The 21,855-nt window shown below is 52.1% G+C and overlaps 1 protein-coding gene across 6 annotated transcripts; it reads right to left on the bottom strand.

Annotated features, from left to right (window-relative positions):
- Nucleotides 1-254: 254 nt before the first annotated feature.
- ERBB3 (erb-b2 receptor tyrosine kinase 3) lies at nucleotides 255-18,495 on the bottom strand. Of its 6 annotated transcripts, XM_022571882.2 has the most exons (28): nucleotides 18,235-18,495; nucleotides 14,294-14,445; nucleotides 13,585-13,771; nucleotides 12,741-12,866; nucleotides 12,060-12,125; nucleotides 11,769-11,887; nucleotides 11,518-11,659; nucleotides 11,032-11,145; nucleotides 10,803-10,923; nucleotides 9,109-9,182; nucleotides 8,878-8,968; nucleotides 8,426-8,631; nucleotides 8,089-8,221; nucleotides 7,791-7,881; nucleotides 7,412-7,566; nucleotides 6,954-7,007; nucleotides 6,468-6,609; nucleotides 5,747-5,866; nucleotides 5,523-5,621; nucleotides 5,147-5,332; nucleotides 4,833-4,988; nucleotides 4,516-4,591; nucleotides 4,187-4,333; nucleotides 3,773-3,870; nucleotides 3,488-3,676; nucleotides 3,256-3,327; nucleotides 2,752-3,046; nucleotides 255-2,564 (listed from the first exon to the last, which is right to left on the bottom strand). In XM_022571882.2, the coding sequence occupies exons 1-28, from the start codon at nucleotides 18,314-18,316 to the stop codon at nucleotides 2,044-2,046; spliced, it is 4,014 nt and encodes a 1,337-aa protein (XP_022427590.2). In that variant the 5' UTR covers nucleotides 18,317-18,495; the 3' UTR covers nucleotides 255-2,043. The 6 variants fall into 6 exon arrangements, with proteins under 6 accessions (XP_022427590.2, XP_089776974.1, XP_089776979.1 ...); XM_089920848.1 differs by lacking the exon at nucleotides 6,954-7,007; XM_089920853.1 differs by lacking the exon at nucleotides 14,294-14,445 and having other exon boundaries at nucleotides 18,235-18,326.
- Nucleotides 18,496-21,855: the final 3,360 nt, after the last annotated feature.

The following is a 21,855-nucleotide window of genomic DNA, read 5'->3' as shown; positions in this document are numbered from 1 at the left end:
CTACAATTCCCAGCCTGCCTTTCGCGTCCCTAAGCCAGGCCCTGGGGCCTTGCCCTCCGAGGGCCTCGCACGCCGGAATCGCCGAGCACGCTGGGAAGGGTCAGGCTCCGGCGGGAAGGCGGAGCCGTTGGAGAGCGTGAGTAGAAGCGTGGTTTCTCCCGGAAAAACCACAATCACCAGGAGCGCTGAGCGAGAACCCGTAATAGAGAGGGACGGGCTAAGAGAGAAGGGGCGGAGCTACGGCGGGGAAATGTGTTTGGAGGCTGCAGGGCAGGGTGGAGCCGAGCAGAGGCGAGTCGGGGAGATTGCGTTAAGGGCGGGTACGCCCTTCCCCGGATCCCTGGAGTGGCAGGAGGGACCGGCCCGGCCAGTCCACTTGTCCTCAGGTGCTGCGAGAACGGGGAGGGGCAGAGCGGGTGTGGAAGGAGATCAGGAGTCTGTGCAGCATGGGCTAACTGAGCAGCCAGACTTCTGGATTATCCGTTTACAGCCTCCCAATCTAGAGACGGGACTCCCACTGAAGATGGCACTATTGTTTAACAACAGGCTTTGATGGCACCTAGGGGAAGTGTTCACAGAGATTTAAGAGAATGAGAGTTCTAAAACATTTGCGTTTTCAGTATTCCACCTCTTAGGGCTTTTTCTAACTTCCTAAACGTGTTGTTTTTGCTTGTTTTGTTATTCCCAGTTGGTTGCCCTGTAGATTCCTAGTAAAACCCTTAAGTGAAAAGGACTGTGCCCTATGCTGGTCTTAAGGGAATAAGGAAAAGTAGGGCTGGAGAAAGCTACATGGGGCCGAGTAAGGCCCATCAGGAGACAGAGAAAGAAGCATATAGTGGTAGCTATCCACTGCTGAGGGACAGAGAAAAGGGGCGGTCTACCTCACACACTAAAGGTTTTTATTTGACAGACAAGAAGCTGCAAAACGTTGGCATTTTTATTCAGACGTATAAAAACAAAACAAAAAAACTTAAGGGCTAACAACAGATACCCCCAGTTTCCCATCCATGAGGACGGAAGTCTGAAGCTGGGTCCTCTTTCTATGCCACCTGGAAGCTTCCCACTACTGGATGAGAATAGCTCCTAAAAGTGGCTCTTGGGACCACTGTGAATCCGTCCCTTGGGTGGAGATCATATACAGCACATGTAGGTTATGGTTTACACAGAGATGCCCAGTTATTTTTCCTTCTGACCACCCCCTACTCCCACCTTCTGAGATAAGAAGTCTGGGTGTAGGAGCAGGCTGTAGTTGCTGGAGTTAGACTTGATTCAGTGCAAAAACAAGAAGACAATGCCCCTTCAAGGGCTCTGACTTATATATCAGTTTTCCTTGATACTTTACAGTAAGAGCACATGCATTGGAAGATCTTGAATCCGGACCTGCTATTTGATTTACTTAATCTCTTTAAGGCTCAGTTTCCTTATTTGTAAAATGGGATAATACCTAGCATACAGAATTGGTGTCAAGGATTAAGTTAGATAATGTTGGTAAAGTTTAGCATGATGCTCGACACATAGTAAATGCTCAGTTAATAGTAATCATTAATGTCTACTCCCAACCTCTTCACAAGATTTTAAGCTTCTCATTTTTTCTAGGGGGTTAAGGGTCACAAGCCAAAATTTTGCTTTCCCCTGCCAGGTTCCCCCTTTTCCTCTTCCTTCGAAGTCTGATGGGCAACAAAGGCACACTTTAAAGCCTAGTCTCAACAAGTCAGAGTCTAAGAGAAAGGGACATGGGGAGTAATCCTTCATATCGCCAGGGAGTTCCCCCAAGGAAGTTGAGGAATGGGACTGGGAAAGCACATAAAATAGGGAAAACCATCTCCTTTCCTGGGTTTGGGAAAGAGAAAAAGTGCAAAGCTGGCTAATACCACAAGAATTTTGTGTCCGAGTGTTTAAGGCCTCCAAAGGTTGATTGGAATTGTCTAGGACTAGGGAAATGGGGCTGAGATCTGTGAGGGAGACAGACTAAGGAGAAGAGGGGTACCCTCCAGAGGCACTAGCTGCCATCAAATGCTCCCTGAGTACCTCAGTGAGCAGGGGTTATGTTCTCTGGGCATTAGCCTTGGGGAAAAGCCGGCTATGCCAGTAATCGGGGTTATCAAAGGCAGAGTCAGTGGCTTCTAAACTACGTAGAGTTTTGAGGCGGGCATAATGGACCTGGGGGCCATGGTGTACAGGCCCCTGGAAAGCTCTCATTTCTTCATACCCTTGCTCAGCTGCTGGGCAGGCCTCCATGGCTGCATAATCCCCCCCAGGACCTCCTCCACCACGTCGCCGATTCATATATTCATAATCTTCATCCGGAGTTGTGCTGGCGTTGGGCATGGTGGGCACGGGGTTGAGCGGGCAACTCTGTGTGCTGCCCAGGGAAGCACTGAGGTCTGATCCCACATCCATGTACTCATAACCCAGCTCCTCAAGGGAACTTGGCCTAGGGGGACGAGATGGACTGCACTTTCTCCTCCGGTTCATGTATTCATACTCGTCGTCATCTTCTTCTTCAGTACCCAGGACAGAACTGAGACCCACTGAAGAAAGGGTGCCTTCCCGGGAGGAGGTACCTGAGGGTTGAGAAGAGAGGCTAGGTATGTGGTATTACTTCATTGTAATAGGCAGTGAGGAGTGGGGGAGTCTTAGGAAAAAATGAATAGGGAGGGATATGATCAGAGAAGACAGAAGGATCAAGAGGAGCCTGTGGAAGGAGGATTAGAGAAAGATTTGAGGAAAGCGCTACAGAAAGTCAGGCACCTTTGAGGTGTGCATCTGGCATGACATAACCATTGACATCCTCTTCCTCTAACCCTGGTGGGGACTGTGGGGTGACAGGAGTAAGCAGGCTGTGGCGCTGGGAATGGTAGGCACTGTCTCCTCGTGGCCGTGGGCTCCGGCTCCGGCTTCTACACATGGATACCTTCTCCTGGAGCTCGGCCTCAGAGCCTGTCACATGGCCCTCCGATGACTCTGATGCCAGGCGTCCCCGTGGCACTGGGTGCAGAGAGGCTGGACGGTGGCACCGTTCACTACAGCCACGAACTGCAGACTTCTAAGGAGGAAAATAATACGTGGAGATTTACACAGAAATGAGGGAAGAAGAGAGATTTGTTTAGAAGGAGCTTGGGTCGTTCAGTGCCTTCTGTTTTGTAGGACACTGATTAAACCTCAGAGGTTTTTAAAGTCTCCCACACTACCCCTATCAATCCTAAGACACTGCCACCCAGCCTCTTGGCATCCTCTTAAAGAGACAGACCTTACCTGGGCAGCCTCCCCAAGATTCCCCTGGTTCATAGGCATATATCCCGATGATGGACTTACAAGGCTCTGGCTCTAGGATGAAACAAGTGAGGAAGAAGTTTAGATTAAGAGAGAAGTCTACTCACCACAGCGGCCTTTGAATAGTTAACATGGACATCTGTGGGGTTCGTGAGGGCGCAGGTGTACAGAGGGTTTAGGGTGCAGAAAGTCTTGGGAAACTGGAAAATCTTACCCCACGTGGCCGAGTAAGTGTTCCAAGTGGCAGGCTAAGGGCAGAGCCTAGTGTGGTTGCCAAGTTCTCCTCCTCTGCCTCCAACTCCAGGTCTAGGTCTAGTTCTGGCTCCAGCTCTACTTCCTCCAGTTCCTTGTTTGTTAGAGCAGGGGGCTCTGCCCCAGGCGGAATTCCAGGCCCACTCTCTCTCTGTGAGGGCAGGTGGTTGATTGTTAAGGTACATCCTGGTTCCAGCCAAGTTCCCTTTTCTCTAGATCTCCTTGGCAACTCCTAATCTCCACTCACCTTTATGACCAGGTACCGTGGTGGGTCTCGGGCCATCCTGGTGAACTCATTGGCTAGTTCTTTAAAGGTTGGGCGAATGTTCTCATCAATCATCCAACCTGGGGGTAAGATGTAGGAAGGAGAGCGATAAGAGGGGAGTGGAGTAGGGAGGGAAGCTACTTAGAAAATGGCTGACGCTTTGTTCCCTCATCTTTGTGTGGGGAGCCTGACATCCACGTAGATGCCATTGGCATCAATAATGTGGAGAGTGCTTAGTGTTTATTGGGCGGAGACCGTTTGGGGCATGCACCGCTGTCCTGGCTATTCACTTTTCATCACTGAGCATTGTTTATCTATGCTTTTTAGGTTTTCAGTCCAATGAAGCAATAATGGAGTAAAAAAAAAAAAAAAGGCTGAAATCAGCAAGTAACTTACACTTGACCATGACCATGTAGACGTCAATGGTACAGATCTGGGGCTGTGCCAACCGCTCCCCCTTCTCCAGCAGATCTGGTACTTCAGCCAGTCGCAGCCCTGCATAGGGCTCTGCCCCAAAGGTCATCAGCTCCCAAACTGTCACTCCTGGTATAGGAAGACATGACTAGTTGATGGCAAAATAGTAGACATGGGCATGCAGATGAAGAGAAGGCAGAATGTGATCTGACCCAGGATCTGAAGGGCTTAGAGATTCTAAGAAAGGGTCTCAAAAGGCATCTTTGGAATTTGGACCAGTGATGATATGGTGGGCATCCAGATGGACTGACCATAGCTCCAGACGTCACTCTGGTGTGTGTATTTCCCAAAGTGGATACTCTCGAGGGCCATCCACTTAATTGGAGTCTGGGGGATTAAAGACAAAGGTGTCACCAGCTGATTTCCACACATTTTCTTAGCATTTCTAAACCCATGTTCTCCGTCGTTCTTTGCTGCTCTCTAAACTTTTATTTCTGGCACCTCCAGGTTCTTCTCCTTGGACTAACCCTGCAGCATCTGCTGGCCTCTCAAAGAGACCACAGAGTGCTTCCCGTCCCCATGCTTCACTCCACCCCTGCCTCCTTACCCAGCCTTTGTGTCACCTTACCTTGGTCTCACTGTGCAGTAGCTGCTTATCATCAGGGGGCAGCAAGTCAGCAACCCCAAAATCTGCCACCTGAACTTGACTAGGTGATTTCAGTAGCACATTTCGGGCAGCCAGGTTCCTGTGCACCATACCATGTTCCTCAAGGTAGTACATTCCCTATAGGGAAGGAAGTATTCTCAAGGTTGGGGAAATTGGTCCTTGAGCTTCAGAATCACCTCAAACCCTAAGGCACCTCTCAACACTTGAACCTCCTGGTCGCCTCCCTGTGGGCCCACAGGCAGTTTCATCTTAGAACTCCTCCAGTCTCCTCTCACCTTGGCAATTTGTACTCCCCAGTTGAGCAGCAGCTGTGGCCCCAGTGCCCCACGGTGTTGTCTCACATGATCCAGCAGGGAGCCCAGAGGCAGGTACTGAGTGATGAGCTGCAGAGATGACCCTGGGCACAGTCCCAGCAGCCGTACAATGTGGGCATGGTCGAGGCTGCCAATGGCCAGCATGTGCTAAGAGACACAAGAAGGGTCATCCTGGGAACAAACAGGGTCACATAAAACCAGACCAGGGCTCCCCCAACATTCGAAGACATCAACATGGCTAACACAGTATCTGCTAACACAAGACCGTGCTTCTACATAATCGTATCTAATATCAACCCTCTCCTAGTGGCACACAGAACACCCTGCCTTCACTTACGTCCGTCACAGCTTGAAAACTTTGCCGTCCACTCTTGTCCTCAATGACTTTAATGCAGACTGGAATCTTGATCGATTCACCCTCAGGAATCCACACTCCCTGGGAAATTTTGGGCAGGAGTCAGCCTAAGGTTATTCTCCCCAGGCTAGTCCTGTCTCTGAATCTTTCCCTCCTTTGCCCTAGATCCCTTTCCCACCTCCCCAGACTTCCTGTGGGCCACTCACTTTGTGCACAGTTCCGAAGACGCCCGAGCCCAGCACTTTAAGCTTCTTCAGCTCTGTTTCCTTGAAGATTCTGGCCGAGACTTTGTTAGCCTTCTCACTGGGGTCCAGGGGCTCTACGCTCTGGAACAGATGGAAAGGAGGTACTCAGGAAAGCCCACTCCCATGTCCCTCTCCAACCCCCTCCCCAGAGGTGGATGCCAAGAGCAGCAAAGCCCAAAGGGGTGGGAGCAGGAAGAGGAATGTCTCTAGTCTTGGAAAGCATTGCAGGCATATGGGGGAATAAAAGACCTGAGGATTGAGGAAGTCGTTTGTGTTCATGAGACCAGAAATCAAGAGGGTCAGGTTTTCCCTTTGTTGGGAAAGAGTTGGTAATACTATCACCTTGAGTACTTTTATACAATTCTCTCTGTTTTTCAAAGCACTTTCACATACATCATCCCCTTTTACCCTTACAGCCACTTTGTAAGGATGAATGTTATTATTTCCTCTGTATACATGCATAAACTGAGGCACAGAGAAGGAAGCTAACTTCTTCAAAGTCATACAGCAAATTAATGGCAAAATCAGGACTAGAATTCATGTCTCTCATTTCTCTGGCCAGAGTCCTTTCTAATGGACCATACTACCTCCTTGAAGAAAGGGATCAAAGCTCTGGGGCAGGAAGAGGATCTTAAAAGGGTGATGGTATAGGGTATGTTTCAAGGGTAAGCTAGGCACTCACCTCACCCCGTTCCAAGTAGCGCCTCATAGCCCTCTTATTCTGAATCCGGCGCCCACGCCAATAGAGAAAAGTGCTGCCCAGGATCAGGAAAATCACTGCCAATCCTACCACCACTGTTAAAGCCATTGCCAGATGGGTTTTGCTGTGGGACAGAGAAGCCCAGAATTATCCTGGGTCTACACTTCCCTTACAAATGTCATTTACACCTGTACTAAAGGTATAGCGCAGATCTGGGGCAAGAAGTTAACATTCACATCTACATATATCCTTGAGCAATATGAAGGGGTTAACCTCAATCTCCACCCCAAGACTACTGCAAGTTAATCTTAGGAACGGAAGACCAGAAGCCTGGATTCTTGTGTCCCCAGGTCCAGTGATAGTAGCTTGTATATAGAGGGCCAGAATGAATAGAGACTTAATCTTCCCAGGAGGTAACGGCCCTTCCCCAAATATTCCCAGCTCCCTAAATCTCCAAGCCCACCATACCTGATCAGTGCCAGTGTTTGGCCTAAACAGTCTTGTAGCTCTGGTCCCTTACACCTGGAGAAGAAAGTCACCTCCTTAAATGGGAGCTTGGTAAACTTCCACAGGAAGCTCAATTCCAACACTCTCAACGTACATTGTTTCAGACCCTACCATGGCATCCCATCCTGAAGCCCAAAGCATATCCCAAGACATGGCTCCCATCTCTGGCTCACCAATCCTCCCTGAGTCCCTCTCTTGAATGAAACTCCCCTGAGCTGAGGTTATTCCAGGTTCCCCAAATTGTAGCGTCATTTTGTGCTGTTACTGAGTTTCCCTTTCTCCAATCCTTCACTACACAGCTGGGAGTGGTTCTTAAGTCATAGTTCCTTCTTTCTTTCTGCTCTCCTCACCATCTTCTTTCCCTCTAGTTCTGTACTCTTACCCCTCTGCCAGCACCCTTTTATCATCCCATCACTGACCCCTGGGTGCAGTTCTCATGACAGGGCCGACATTCATTCTGAGCATCTGGGTACTTGTAGATGGGGCCCTTGGCACCGAGGACTCCAAAGGGGCAGCTGCTCACACAGTGGGGCCCATCTCGAAAATGGGCACACTGGGCACAAGCATCAGAGCCCTGGGTGGAAGAGAGAAGGTCAGGAAGTATGGTATTCCAAGATCAATTCCACACTTCCCAACAAGAACTAGCCCAGCCATTGAGGATCCTCCATTCACAGACCCTAACGTTATCTGACCTCCCTGTGCCTCTCTATGGCCTTGAAATTTGGCCATATCATTCCCTAGACCCTCCAGTGTTGCCCCGCCCCCTCTCCCTTAGAGATCCTGGTGCTGCTACTGTACCGAGCCATTGCACGTGGTAGTGCCCTCCATGGGTTGGCATTCCGGGTGGCAGGAAAAGCATTCAGCTTTGTGGGCAAACTCACGAGGCTCCCTGCAGTGGGGGGCCAGGGGTAAAGGGAGGTGGGTCACTTCCAAGGCCTGACCTTTATGCTCTGATCCCCCAACCACAGGGCCTCCTACCTAATTCCCATCAAGGCATATACAGAAAGTTGTCTAAAGGCTTTCAGGTGCCACCTGAACAGCTCCATCCCTCGGGTCCATCCCGCAACCCCTTCTTGACTCTCCCCCCTCACCGTACCCATTCAGAAAGTTGCAGTGGGTCACACAGACACCTCCTCGGCTGTAGTTTCGGCAAGATAGGCACTGACTGGGGCCTGGGCCCCAGCATCCCCCAGAGGAGCACAGTGGGTCACACACTTTGCCTTCTGCCACTGGAAAGGAAGGGGTGGGTTAGGAGGAGTCTGAGGTCTCCTAACAAGCCTTTTCCTGAACTCTTGCTCATTACTGCTTCCAGCCTAATGTCCCCCTCTCCTTGGCTCTGTCCCCCATCCCTACTCCCACTTGCAGGGCAGAGCAGCCCTTATACCCCTCTCCTGCCTGATTCCACCGCCCCGTCCGTGGGCCCTTTCCCTCACCGCAGTCTCTGCGGGGCCGATTATGCTTGATGTCCAGTCTCTCTTCCGAAGGCCCCCGAAGCAGCCTGGTCCAGTTCAAAGAATGGTGGTAGCAGAGCTGTCGATTGGCACTTATGTAGATACGCCCAGCACTAATTTCTTTCAAGGATCGGAGGCCCAGAGATGTTACATTCAAGTTCTTCATGATCAACAGTGAGAAGCCCCGGCTGAGAACAAGGAGACTGGATGAGAGGGGAGACTACAGAGGAAAAACTGAGCACGCAGTGGATTCATTTCCATTCAACAAATTTGCTCTGGGCTAATCAACCCACTGAGAGGGACTCCCCCCTCCTTTAGCCTTTGCCCCATCAAACTCCCACTGTATGAGACCATGCCTTGTATTTCACTCAAGGATGCCTGAGAAACTGGGTTCTTTGCCCGGAGATGCGACGACCTCCACACCCCTTACTCACTTGTAGAGGCTTCGGCCCCCAATGGTCGTCAGGTTGGAAAAGACACTGAAGTTGTGCATGTGGGGAGGCCAGGACTGGATGTTCAGGTAACCTGAGGAGTTGGAGAGGGGCACATGAGTGGGGAGCCTCTCCCCTTCCTTCCTCAGGTTTGCCTGGTCCCTCCCCTGACACCTGGCGCATGGTTTTCTCAAGTGGTATTACGCAGCAAGGGCAGGCTCTCCTCCCATTCACCTGTGACCTCCCGCACTGTCCGGAAGACACTGAGCTTCTCAGGGTCCAGGGCGGGAATCTTGTGCCAGGGGTCTCTGAGGAGAGCAGTAAAAACCAGTCAACAAGGCAGAGGCATAACCAAGTAGCAGTGAGCATGCCTAGCCTCAGAACTTAGTTTCCAAATGGCGTTCTCCACTAAAAGGAATCAGGACTCTTGGGAGAAATGGCTGAGGCAGGAGAAGTATAACATGAGCCTACAGCATCCTGTGCAAAAAAGTAAGGAAATGCTCAAAGCATGAGGGGTATAAGCCCAAAGAACACAGGAGCCATCATGAAGGGGCCCCACAATGAACAGACCAAGGACAACTGGAATGATGATTGTAAGAGACTCTGAAATGTTGACTAAAACAAGTATCCACACAGGTTAAACACACGACAAGTAAGTAAATAAACAGGAAGGGAAGGCTCTCCCTCACACGAGAATGCCTACAAATAAATCCAGGAGGAATAATGGAGTTAGAAAATCATCATTTGGCAATTCTCATAAAAACTGCTTCAGGCAAATATCTCCCCGCAAGATACTTATTAATTGCAAAGGGAAAATAGTAACTTTACAGTAGAAAAGCTGGCAGACGCCACCTTAACCAAGTGACCAGAGGTATCATCACCAATGATGGAACAAATCAACATCACGTGCCTCCTTGATACTATGCACTGAGAATACAACTGTAGTATTCCTATCAGAATGCATAACTTGAATCTAAGTATGAGGCAACATTAGATAAACCCCAACTGAGGAACACACACTACCAACCACCTGACCTGTACTCGACAGCAAGGTCAAGGTCATGAACTGTGACGGATTAAAGGAGACTGAAGAGACACCAAATGTAAATGTGTGACCCAGGACAGGAGCAAGGCTATTAGCGAAATGTGATTAAGGTCTGTAGATTAGATAACATTTTGTATCAATGCTAATTTCCCGATTTAAACAATTGTACTATGGTTTTGTAAGAAAGTGTTCTTGTTTTCAAGGAATACACACTGAAATGTAACTGGGGTGAGGGGACACCATGTCTGGAAATTTACCTTCAAGTGGTTCAGAAAAACAAGAGCATGTATATATAGTGTGTGTGGTGTGTAGAGACAGAAATGATAAACATGTGGTACATTGGTAACATTTGGGGGATCTGAATAAAGAGTGTATGGGAAATCTTTATACCATTTTTTGCAACTTTAGATCTAAAATTTTGTCCAAAGTAGACAGGTGGCCCTAACGTTTCTCACACACACACACACACACACACACACACACACATACACACTCACTCACTCACTCACTGTAAATGCTGTCCTATGGATTAGAATGTCCCTTTGCTCTTTGTGGCTCCAAACCAAGAAGCAGAACTAGGGGAAACAGCTGGAAGTCATGAGACAGATTTTTATCTAATTTAAGTAAGAACATTTAGAAACCTTTAAGAAGGAGGACACAGTGTCCCTGTCCTTTGCCACTCAGCTGGCTGGATTGCTTAGGGGTATCTGAGGGGATTCAAGCCCTGGCTGGGGAGTTAAGCACTGTCAGGTCCTTTGTGGCCTCTAAGATTTTATGATCTAGATTCCTGATCAGCTCCACATACGAAGGCTTGAACCAATGCAATGAACCGTGAGCAGGTGGATGGGGTGGGGGATCAGGGGATGAAAGCAGAATCTCTAACCCATTGAGGCCGGTGATAAGAAAGTCCAGGTTGCCCAGGATCTTGGTGCAGTTCACAAATCCATCAATGTTGCTCGAGTCCACAGTCTGGAAGCGGCTCCCAGAGCCCGTCCCCTCACAAGCTGTAAACACAGAAGAGGCTCACTGGGGAGGGGGTGTGGGGGGTGGAGTCTGAGTAGGCTCAGGGGAAAGGGTATCTCTTCACCAACTCCTTACCATCTCTTACTCACCTTTGGGGCACAGACCCCCACAAGGTTCACATATCTTGAGTCCATTTTTATCTACTTCCATTTTGTCAGGAGGACAAGCCCTGACACAAGATGTTTGATCCACCACAAAGTTATCTAGGAGGGAGGAGGGCACCATTAGAGATGAGGGAGGAACACTGCCAACTACCAGCTGAACCTCCTTCCTCCTGCTCTGCACTGCATTTGCTCCAATCGACCACCCGAGGTTCCTTAAGTGCTGTCTCATGGATTAGAAAGGCCCTTTGCTCTTTGGATCCAAAGAGCAGAGCTAGGAGCAATTGCTGGAAGTCATGGGGAGACAGATGCGGGAACGGGACATAGGGGTCATTCATTAGGGGTGACTAGATGATCACAACCAATTGCCCTCTATATCCTCTATTAACCACCCAACTTGATCCATTTTGCCTCCTAAAATTTCATCTAAAATCCTCGTTCCACTACCATTGTTCCTTCCCTTCAGACACTTACGGGGACAGCTGGCTACACAAACTCCTCCATACTGATACTTGGTGTGGGGATTGGGTTCCAGCTGGAAAGTTAGCTTGTTGTAGACAAGAGGCTGTGGACACTGGCGTACACAGGCTCCACTGTCATTGAAGAGCCGGCAGGCCTAGGAACACAGAAGGCTCATAAGACTCATGTTACATATGGACCCCTACTTCCTCCCCAAAGCCCACATCCCATTTCAGAACAGGCAAGCGGTGGTTAACAGTACGTACAAAGCAGTCTGTGTCCTGAGGGCCCGAGCAGCCCCCTGCACACTCGTCGTGGCAGCACTGGTTGGGGTTCGGCCCAAAGCAGTGACCATTACACTGAGGGGCACATATGGTCTTGGTCACTACGGACGGAGAGAAAGCACAGCTGTCAGGGCTCACGGGACCGTATTCTGAGGCTATCTCTCACCCTCTTGCCTTATAGGCTCATCGCTACCCCCTGTCGACACAGGCTGGGGTGGGCAAGGATATGAAAGTATATATGAGTTTGAAGTCTTTAAAATGAAGTAAACCCACGTGTCTGGCAGTCTTCTGGTCCAGGACCCCAGCATCGCCCCTTGCAGACCTCATGACAGGGGGGACCTGGTTGGGAGGGAAAGTAGCACAAGCGGCTGTCAAAAAGCCTTGCTCAAATCAACAGGGTATGATGTCAGCACACAGGCACCCAGTCCCGGGAAGCGAAGAGCCAGGGCAGCATCCCTCCTTACCCCAGCGGAGCTGGGCTGGGCTCAAGCGAACCTGTCAGCAAGGGGTGGAGCCGCGCCTCCACACCACCCACAGGGCAGCTGAGGGGAGGGCCCGGGGCACATGCCTCACTCAGCCCAGTCCCAACCCAGGAATTTGGTTCTTCTTGGCAAACTGAACCCAGTAGGAATATGTGTGAGTGAGTGGACAGGGAGTGGCAGACTGCGGTCAGGGCTAGGTAGGTTCTAAGAAGGAACGATGTTGGAGTGGAAAGAGAAATGGATGTGCAGTCCAGAGACCTGGCTTCCCACTCAGAGCCCCTTTCCTTCGCACGCTGCTTCTGCGGTTCGGGTTCTAGGGGACTGACCTGCTCCCTCCTGGCAGGCTCCTTGGGTTAGAGCCCGAGGTTTGTTCAGTGGCAGCTGGGTTCACATTAGGGACATATTGATGAGCGGAAAGGAGTCACTCTGGTTGGGTGGGGGCAAGGGGGCAGTCTTGATCATGGCCACTCACAGGTCCTGCCATTGTCCTTCACCACTATCTCGGCGTCTCGGTCCCGCACGATGTCCCTCCAGTCAACTGTGTCCATGTGACAAAGTTTATCATTCTTCTCAATGTAAACGCCCCCTGACAGAATCTCTGAGGTAGGGAAGAGAAGTGCCAGGGTCAAGGGCTAGTCAGGGAAGTCCTCCTTTTCCCTGCCTCCCCACCAGTCTGAAAGGCCACCCGAGTCAGGAGCAGAGGACATGGGCAGGCAGATATGTCCAATTAAATCCAAACTGCAGAGGAGGCGCGCCTTGTAAGAGGAGCAGGCCAAAAGAAAGTCCTTCCCCCTCAGACACCTGTCCAGATCCGGTTTAGCGAGTTGGGGAGGGGAAGGGAAAGAAGGAGAGTAGATCCCTGACTCAAATCCACACCTCCCCACCCCCGCGTGCCCTACCTGTGTGTTTTTCAACTGACTGGGACAGGCAGAATCAGAAGGTGGCCAGGTGGTATTTAACCCCTCTAGTCCTCCAGCTTGGGGCGACTTGTGAGGGCGGGAGGGAGGATTCCCATTCCCAGGGAAGGAGGGACATCAAGGGACACTGTACTCGGAAGTTAGAAGAATGTGTAACAGCCTCAGCTCCAACTCCAGCCCCACCAGGACATAAGGACCCTCCCCGGGGACAGATGCCTCAGCTCCCTGTTAGGGCCCTCTCTCATTTAAGGAGGAGTGGACCTTTAGACCGTGGTGGTCAAGGTGGTGGGCACGTTGAACGGGGGTACTTAGAGGGAGCAGTCTTGGGTCATCATCAAAGAGGCACCTGTCAGCAGGTTGGCTGAGGGGCAGGCCTGGAAAGAATCATCAGGAACTGACCAGTGAGCTGAGTAAAGCGGAGCTGGCGCAGAGCATGGCTGGAGTTGGTGTTGTAGTTCAACATGACAAAGATGGCAAACTTCCCATCGTAGACCTGGGTCCCCCGCACCACTCGGAGGTTGGGCAGTGGCAGCGCAGAGAACTCATTCATGGCCACAAGGACGTAGCCGGTCACTTCTCGGATCCACTGTGATGGAGCAGATCGTGTGGGTGAGAGGGAGAGTGGGGCAAGAAGTGTCAGTCCGCTTTCCCTCCCTAAGGCACTGAGGAAGCTCTAGCTCCTCTAATTTTTTCCAAGTCCTGTTTTGGAGTAGGGAGTAGCAGGCGCCACACGACTTCTGCAAGTGAAGACAAGCTGTAGAAATAACCGAGGAATTCTAGGCTCCTAGCCTTTCCTTCTCTGGGCTCCTCAGGCCAGGAGGAGGGTCCTTGCTTATCCCTTCCTCACCTCCTCAGGTAACTCTTGGTCCCTGGTGCAGAACCCCACCCTGCCCCTGCCCCCTTCTCAGGGCCAGCCCCTGTGCATCTCCGGCTACAGCGACCAGTCCACAGGCCCCAGATTCCAATCATTGCCCCATAAACACACTGGCTTGGATCTTAGGAACCATGGAGTCTTAGGAATGCTCAACTCCAGCCCTGAGGACAGGAAGGAGGCTTCTGTAGGGAGGACAAGGGGGAAGAGGTCGAGGAAGGAGGTCGGCACTCTAACCTGCAGGAAGGAGAGGTCAGCATTGTGTCCTGTGAGCACGATCTCCAGGTTCCCCATCACCACCTCACACCTCTCGTAGAGCTTGTACAGTGTCTGGTACTGGTTGTCGGCATCGCCGGTCACACTCAGCCCATTCAGAGTCCCAGGGCACACTGTTCCAAGTGGAGGTAAGAATGGCAGAGGCCTGGACACAAGTTTTCGGCCCCGTCCCCCAAGACCACCCCTTGGTTGCCCTCTTCCAGTAACATTTAGCACGATCAGAGGCAGCTGCCTCCAACCCTCCGCCCTAGAGGCAGATGCCAAGGCCAGACTGAGAGCCTAAACTTCCTCTTTTCCCAGAATCCCTTCACTGGCCCCCTGAACAGGAAGGTGAAAAGATTGCCTTTTCCCACCTGGGCCTCCTCTGTGCCTCTACTGGGTACTACTTTAGGTGCTAAGGAGTTAATCAAGGAGGATGTGGGGTTGTTTTCCCCTCCCTAGATAGAAGTTAGAAAAGGACCACAGCTTGGTTACCCTCCTCTTCCCTTCCCCCGCTCCAACCAGGGCACTTCTCTACCCCCATCCTGCCTCTCTAGGTCCTGGAATAAATATCTCTTTGGGGCAGCACACAGCCCCTATTGTGTCTACCGAGGGTGGGATGGGGGCAGAGGGCGGGGGCAGTGCCTGGGGCCACGGTACGGCCCACAATGAGGCGATTCTATTTAGGAGGAGGGGGCTGCCCCACCCTGTCCCCAGACACCCTGTCCTCAGCCGCTGCCCCCCTCTCTCCCCTCAAGCTTTGGGCTCAGACGAGTGACCTCACTGGCAGGGGGCCTCTGGTGGTGGTGTGGGGGGCTCAGTGTGAACTCTGTCTATAAAGCTGGAAGATAGGGAGCTGACTGCCCACCTCGCACCCCCTTCATCAACTCTGGCTTTCCTCTCACTCTGTTCCCTGTCCCAGCCCACTCCAGCTCCCTCAGCATCACACTTTCCAGCCCTAGAGTATTTTTCAGCAAATACAGAGAAGCCGGATGGAAACAGCAGCCGACTGCCTCCATTCTAAGCCTTCTACCCAATTTCATAGTCAGAGGAGATTCATTGAGAAGCCTTCCAGGGCTTCCCTGGTGGCGCAGTGGTTGAGAATCTGCCTGCCAATGCAGGGGACACGGGTTCGAGCCCCAGTCTGGGAAGATCCCACATGCCGTGGAGCAACTGGGCCCGTGAGCCACAACTACTGAGCCTGCGCGTCTGGAGCCTGTGCTCCGCAACAACAGAGGCCGCGATAGTGAGAGGCCCGCGCACCGCGATGAAGAGTGGCCCCCACTTGCCGCAACTAGAGAAAGCCCTTGCCCAGAAAACGAAGACCCAACACAGCCAAAAATAAATAAATTAATTAATAATAATTAAAAAAAAGAATGCTTCCAACATGGCACTCTGACTCACATTAGGGACAGCCTAGACTCGAGGTACATGAGGCATGTCAGTCTTGGGGGTTCACTTTACTTTGTAAGTATGGAGGACATAGGAGCTATGGGAAATGTTGGACCCTGAAGCCCTCCCTACCACTTGTCTCTCCTCTGGCTCAGTGAAAGACTGCGGGGAGGGGGGGTAGATACCACCTGTCCCAGCCACCCTTCCCTGAGGCAGTGGCAGCCTAGTGGGAGGCAGGAGTGAATGGAGGGAGGGAGATTGGTGAGGCCCCAACCCCTCCTCCCTGATGCACCCCTAGTCTGACCACCTGACCTTTGAAGGGCTCCCATTCCCTATCACACCCCATGAAGGGAAAGGGGTGAGCTAGACCCAGCAGAGGGGTAAACAGGCTGGGAGCTCCCAGAGGAGCCTGGGAACTCTAGGGTCCTTGGGTTGAAAACGAAACGACTAGGAGGTTAGTCGTTTCTGGAACAGCGCCACCCCAACCCCCTTCCTGGCAGGACACCCCCTCTTCCAAGTCAAGGCGCTAACCCTTCTCCCCAGATAAGGGAGGAGCCACGATTTCTGCACAGGGAAGTGGGGTGTGGGTGTGTACACACACACACACACACACACACAAACACTCGTACACGTACACAGCTCCCCTACTGGCCCAGAAATCTACACTGGTTCTGTCCTTGGGTTTCCTTATTTGGAAGTATTTCAGGTGGCCCCATCCATTCCACCTGCCCATATGTGTTTGTGCAAACTTTGTGTCTGTGCTTGGGAGGCTACAGTGTTCAAGATCCCAGTTCCCTGCCACCCTGAGGGTAAAGTCCATATTACACAAATAGGAGCAAAGGGCTGGGTGGGAAGAGAGAATGAACAGCACCTCTGAGGAGGAACCAGGCAGCTTGGGGAGGAGGGGGGGGTAGGGGAATTAGAAAGTCCCTGCTATACGCAGGAATTAGGGGCACAGGGAGGGCCAGTGGCACAGACCCCCCCCTTTGGTAAAGAGCACTGGGGTGGGTCACAGCAAGAATCTCCAACCCCTCCTTAACCAGAGGCCTCCTCTCCAAAGTCCCCCACCCCCCATCACAGCCAGGACAAAGGGGCTATAGAAGGACTGAGACAGGGCCGGATGCCCAGAGGCTGCAGGATCCAGATAAAGGGTAAAGAGACCCAACCATGCCTGCCTCCTGTCTCCCTCAGGGAAGGTGGCCAGGATCTGGGACTCCTGGGTTCCCAGCTGAAGATTCAGGGGTCTGGATGGGACAGTGATACAGTGACTTTACTCAGTCTCTCCCACTCCAATCCCCAGACCCCCGCCCTCCACCAGCTGGGAGTGTTCACATCTCAAGATCCCAGGGTCTAAATTTAGGCCCAGCAACTGTGAGGGAAGCACAGGTGTTTCTCCCACTCCCACCCTGGGGAAGGGGCCCTGACTGTGCCAAACCCCAAGCTGAGATCTGGGGGGAGGGGAGGAAATCAACAGGGTTCCTCCAGCTCCAGCAACCCCAGCACCCCTCAGGTGTCCATGGTTCCAGAGACACCCCAAAGAGGTGGGCTCAGCTGGCATGGGAGTGGGAGGAGGAACAGAGGAGCAATCTGACTCTTGTCTAGACTGCTAGAGACAGCCAGACAATAAACAGAATGGGGGTGGGGGTGACTCTGGGCCTAAGAAGGACGCCCCCCCCACAAGGACAGGGGGCTCAGAAGACAGGACAGGTGCCCTGTTGGCCCTCAGGTTGGAGACAGAAAAGACAGAGAGAAATAGCGTCTGGAAGTCCTTGACCCTATAGCTCCTGGCTCAGTGCTTTGTACATAGTAGATGCTCAATAAGTATTAGTTGAATTGAGCTGGGTCTTGACAAAAAAAGTTTGGTCAAGTCGGGGACCAGCTAACTTTATTATTTTGAGAGAAAGAGGCCAGTCAGCCTCTGCGGGGCCTCTCACCCTGCTGTCACCTGGACTTGGCCCTTGGGTTAATCTCAGCTCTCCACAGGGCAGGCCCACTCACGGAAGAGGAGGTGCCTCTCTTGTTTTCCAACAGTAGACAACAACAACCTCCCCCCTTCCACAGCTCCACCCTGCCGGCAAAACAACAAAACTGGAGGTTTTTGAGCCCCTGGGGGCAGGAGGTTGGGAACAAACCGAGAACCCCCCCTTCCCTGCCCCCGCTCTTTCCAAGATCTCCACCTCCAATCATCCCCTCACGTTTACAGAATGGAGGTCCCAGCTCCCCTCCCTGCAGGGCCCCTCAGAAGTGTGAACTGTTTCGGCATCAGCCCTACCCGGAGAGACAAATCAGAGGGTCCGCGACACGGCAGGGAGGAGGTGGCCGGGGCAAGGTAGTGGTTCGGGAATCCCGTCCCCGCCCGGACCATGCCGAGAACCTGATCCTGACGGTCTTCGCCCAGGGGGCCCCAGAGCGCCGGGGCTCCGCACCCCCAGCCTCGCACAGCCCGAGCTCCTGCCCCTGGCCTCCGGCACCCCGCGAATTTGGCTCGGAATCCCAGGTTGCGAGCCTGCCGGTGCTCCCGCACCGCTTACCTGCCTGCGAGTTGCCCACCTCGGAGCCCCGGGCCAGGCTGAGGAGGAAGCCCAGCACCTGCAGAGCCCCGTTCGCTCTCATGACTCCAGCGGAGAGTGAGGGGAGCCCAGCCCAATCCGGCCGGGGGGCGGCCCTGGACTAGGACATCTAAGCGGAGCCACCTGAGCCGCCGGAGACTTGGTAGCGGCGGCAGAGGAGGTTGCAAACTGCAACCGGAGCCGGAGCCGGAGTTTGGGGCGGGATGGCAGGGGAGGGGTGTAGTCTGCAAGGGAGCGCAGGGGGAGGGGGTGAATCTCGGCCGCGCCCCTTCGGGCGCGAGGCTGGAGTAGCGATTGCTGGAGCCTCTGCGGCCCGCCCCGAGCGCGCCCCACGCCCCAGTGCCCGGCAACTTGGCCGCGCAGATCCGGGACGGGTCTCGCCCTAATTTTTCTCCGGGAGCTGAAGTAAGGGGAGGCCAAGATTCCAAACGCCCCCAAATGCTTCCAAAGGAGAAAGGTAATGGGGGTGGGGAGAGCGCTCCAAAGCCTGACCCCCTGCAAGTTGGCCTCGCCCACTAACCAAATCACTCAACTCCCCTAGCCGGTTGGGTCACTTGGGGGATTTTCCGTCTGAATGTGAATGCTTCTCTCCGAGTGTGTTTTTGAGGGGGAGGGTGTTTTTGCCGCCCGCTCAGGCCACCTCAGTTTCCCCGGAACCGCCTCGAAACCCCATAACTCATGCACCCTGCCGAGGAACCCGAGCCCCAAAGGCCGCGTGAAATTGCAGTGTCTCCGGCCGCTTCCTCCTCCAGACCCGGCGCCGGCCCGGCCTCTCCCGGGGATTTGGTTGGGGGGCGGGGGTGGCTTCCAGCCTGGGAACAGACCCCGAAGCCCGCCTTTTCACTTCCACTCCGGGAGGGGCTCCCGCACCTGTCGCCGTCCCCTCTGCTGCCCCCCAAGGCCGCCTGGGAGAACAGCTGCCTCCCCTTGCACACTGGGGTCGGACCGCGCCGTCGGGGCGGCCAGCGTTCCCACCACAGGCGCTCACTTTCCCAGGCCTTCCGGGCCCAGGCTGTCGCTGGAGAGGAGAAGGAGGGGGACGCGGAGAGGGCACTAGAGACTGCGTCCCCCAAAGGCATGAACCCTGGGCACCTCCAGCACCAGCTCCAGGATTCTGGCCAGAGGCGGTGGGGCGCACCGCGAGGGGCTGCCCCAAACCTAGCCAGACTCCAAGTGGATCCGACGGGCACCCCCTGGTGCCCAACCGGCGGCAGTGAGGCCCCCACACGGCGTTGCATTCCGGATCTTGCCCAGAGAGCCTAATTATCTTCCCCGGAGTTTCAAGCCTGAAGACTTCGAGAACATTTTAACTTTGATTAAGAAAAATTCCACCTCTCACTCCGAGCAAAGATTACTGGCTAAAATTCTTTAAACTTGCTTTGTATTGATCTTCATCCTAGAGGGCCCATTCTCTGGGGAGGCTACCTCTCTGGAGGCTACCTTTGCCCTCTGGGTGTTGATCTTGCCCTGACCACTTACATAACAGTCATAATAGTAATAGCAACATTAACATATACATACGTATACCACGTGGTTTTCAAGTGCTTCCTCAACTTAGAGAATGTTTCACTTAACATAAAAATTATGTGACCTAGGGGACTTCACTCTAGTTTACAGAACTGGAAATGTAGGACTACTCCAAGGTCATCCACCCGGTGACAATGCTGAGATGATCAGGTGATCAGAAGAAGGGACTCCGGTTTTTTGCTAGGATTTCGTCTGTCACTCCGAGACTGGAACTTCCCCTGCTCAGAATCAAACTCCCGTGATAACTGAGCTAACAGCACTTAAGGGGACTTTCATTTTATCACTCCTCCACCTTGACCTAGTTAGTCTTCAGGCTCTGGTTCTGAAGGAGGAAACCCTCCTTATTTTCTTTGTTTGTAGAGCAGTCATATTTACTTAAAGGTTGTCGTTTGTATTTACTGAGAAAAGACAGGGAGGTCTTCATTACTGAAAGCTAGCTGTATTTCTTCCTATTATCACCAACCCTAACCCTTCCCTCCCCGACTAGATAGCCAGGTGTGCTTGCTGGTATGCATCTTCAATACATTATGCTAAACATCAGGGATGTAAACATTGGATAAAGCTGACAAGTAAGGGGCCATCTCTGTTGGGTGCTGCTCTGACTCAATAAATGAAGGAAGGGAGGCTTTATTTACGAACGCTCTCTGCAGTTATCCAGCATCCCTTTATTTTTCCTTACTCTTAGATGATAACTTTGGTTCTTGTTTTATTGTGAAAAGTAATCAAAAGAAGACATCCTTATCTATCTCACACCAATCTGGCCAAATTACCTCCCTCCTCACTTATGTATTCTGACTTCCATCTTGTTACAGTGAATTGTCATTGCTGCTGTTTAAGCTAACTGTCACTCTCCCATTCCCATCCCTCACCCCACCCTCACCCCCACCCTCCAGTTCTACACCTCAGTCCATTTCTTTAATTAATTAATTAATTTATTTATTTATTTTTGGCTGCATTGGGTCTTCGTTGCTGCACCCGGCCTTCTTTAGTTGTGGTGAGTGGGGGCTATACTTTGTTGCAGTGCGCGGGCTTCTCATTGCTGTGGCTTCTCTTGTTCCAGAGCTTGGGCTGTAGGCACGTGGGCTTCAGTAGTTGTGGCACGTGGACTCAGTAGTTATGGCACACGGGCTCTAGAGCGCAGGATTAGTAGTGGTGGTGCACGGACTTAGTTGCTCCGCGGCATGTGGGATCTTCCGGGACCAGAGCTCGCACCCATGTCCCCTGCACTGGCAGGCGGATTCTTAACCACTGAGCCACCAGGGAAGCCCCGTCAGTCCATTTCTTCTTGTCTTTTTCCTGTATTATCCCCTTTCTCCTGTATTATCAATTTTTCTCTCTACTAGATCATTCCTATTAGCATACAAGTGTGCTGTAATATCTACCATCTTAAAAAAATAAAACAAAACAAACTTTCTCTGACCACGCCCCTCGTGGCCTTCTAGTCCTTTGCTCCTAACTGCTGCAAGATACTCTATTGTGGGAATCCCTATCCTTTATTTGTTCACTACTCCAATGATTGCCTCCAGCTTCCTGCTACCACAAGCGATGCTGCAATAAATATCCTTGTACGCGCATGTCTCCTTTGGTTCTGTGATAATTTCTTCTGCATATTGAGCTCCACAGTCTCTGGAATGTCACACCATTAATAGTGGGATTTCTATATCCCAACCTTCTTGCCAATACTTGACATTATTTTTATTTATTTATTTTTAAAATTTATTGATTTTTGGCTGCGTTGGGTCTTCGTTGCTGCCCGCGGGGCTTTCTCTAGTTGTGGCTCTCAGGGGCTGCTCTTCCTTGCGGAGTGCAGGCTTCTCATTGCAGTGGCTTCTCTAGAGCACGGGCTTTAGGCACACAGGCTTCAATAGTTGTGGTATGTGGGTTCAGTAGTTGTGGCACACGGACTTAGTTTCTCCATGGCATGCGGGATCTTCCCGAGCCAGGACTCCAACCCGTGTCCCCTACATTGGCAGGCAGATTCTTAACCACTGCACCACCAGGGAAGTCCTTGACATTACTCAAATTTCCAAGTTGCCATGAATTAAAAATACCTCA

The sequence above is a fragment of the Delphinapterus leucas genome, chromosome 11, assembly GCF_059928025.1.
Source record: "Delphinapterus leucas isolate spDelLeu-1000000601 "Yukka" chromosome 11, BTC_Dleu_Yukka2, whole genome shotgun sequence".
In the NCBI taxonomy this organism is placed as follows: Eukaryota; Metazoa; Chordata; class Mammalia; order Artiodactyla; family Monodontidae; genus Delphinapterus; species Delphinapterus leucas.
This window is presented reverse-complemented; position numbering and strand designations above follow the sequence as displayed.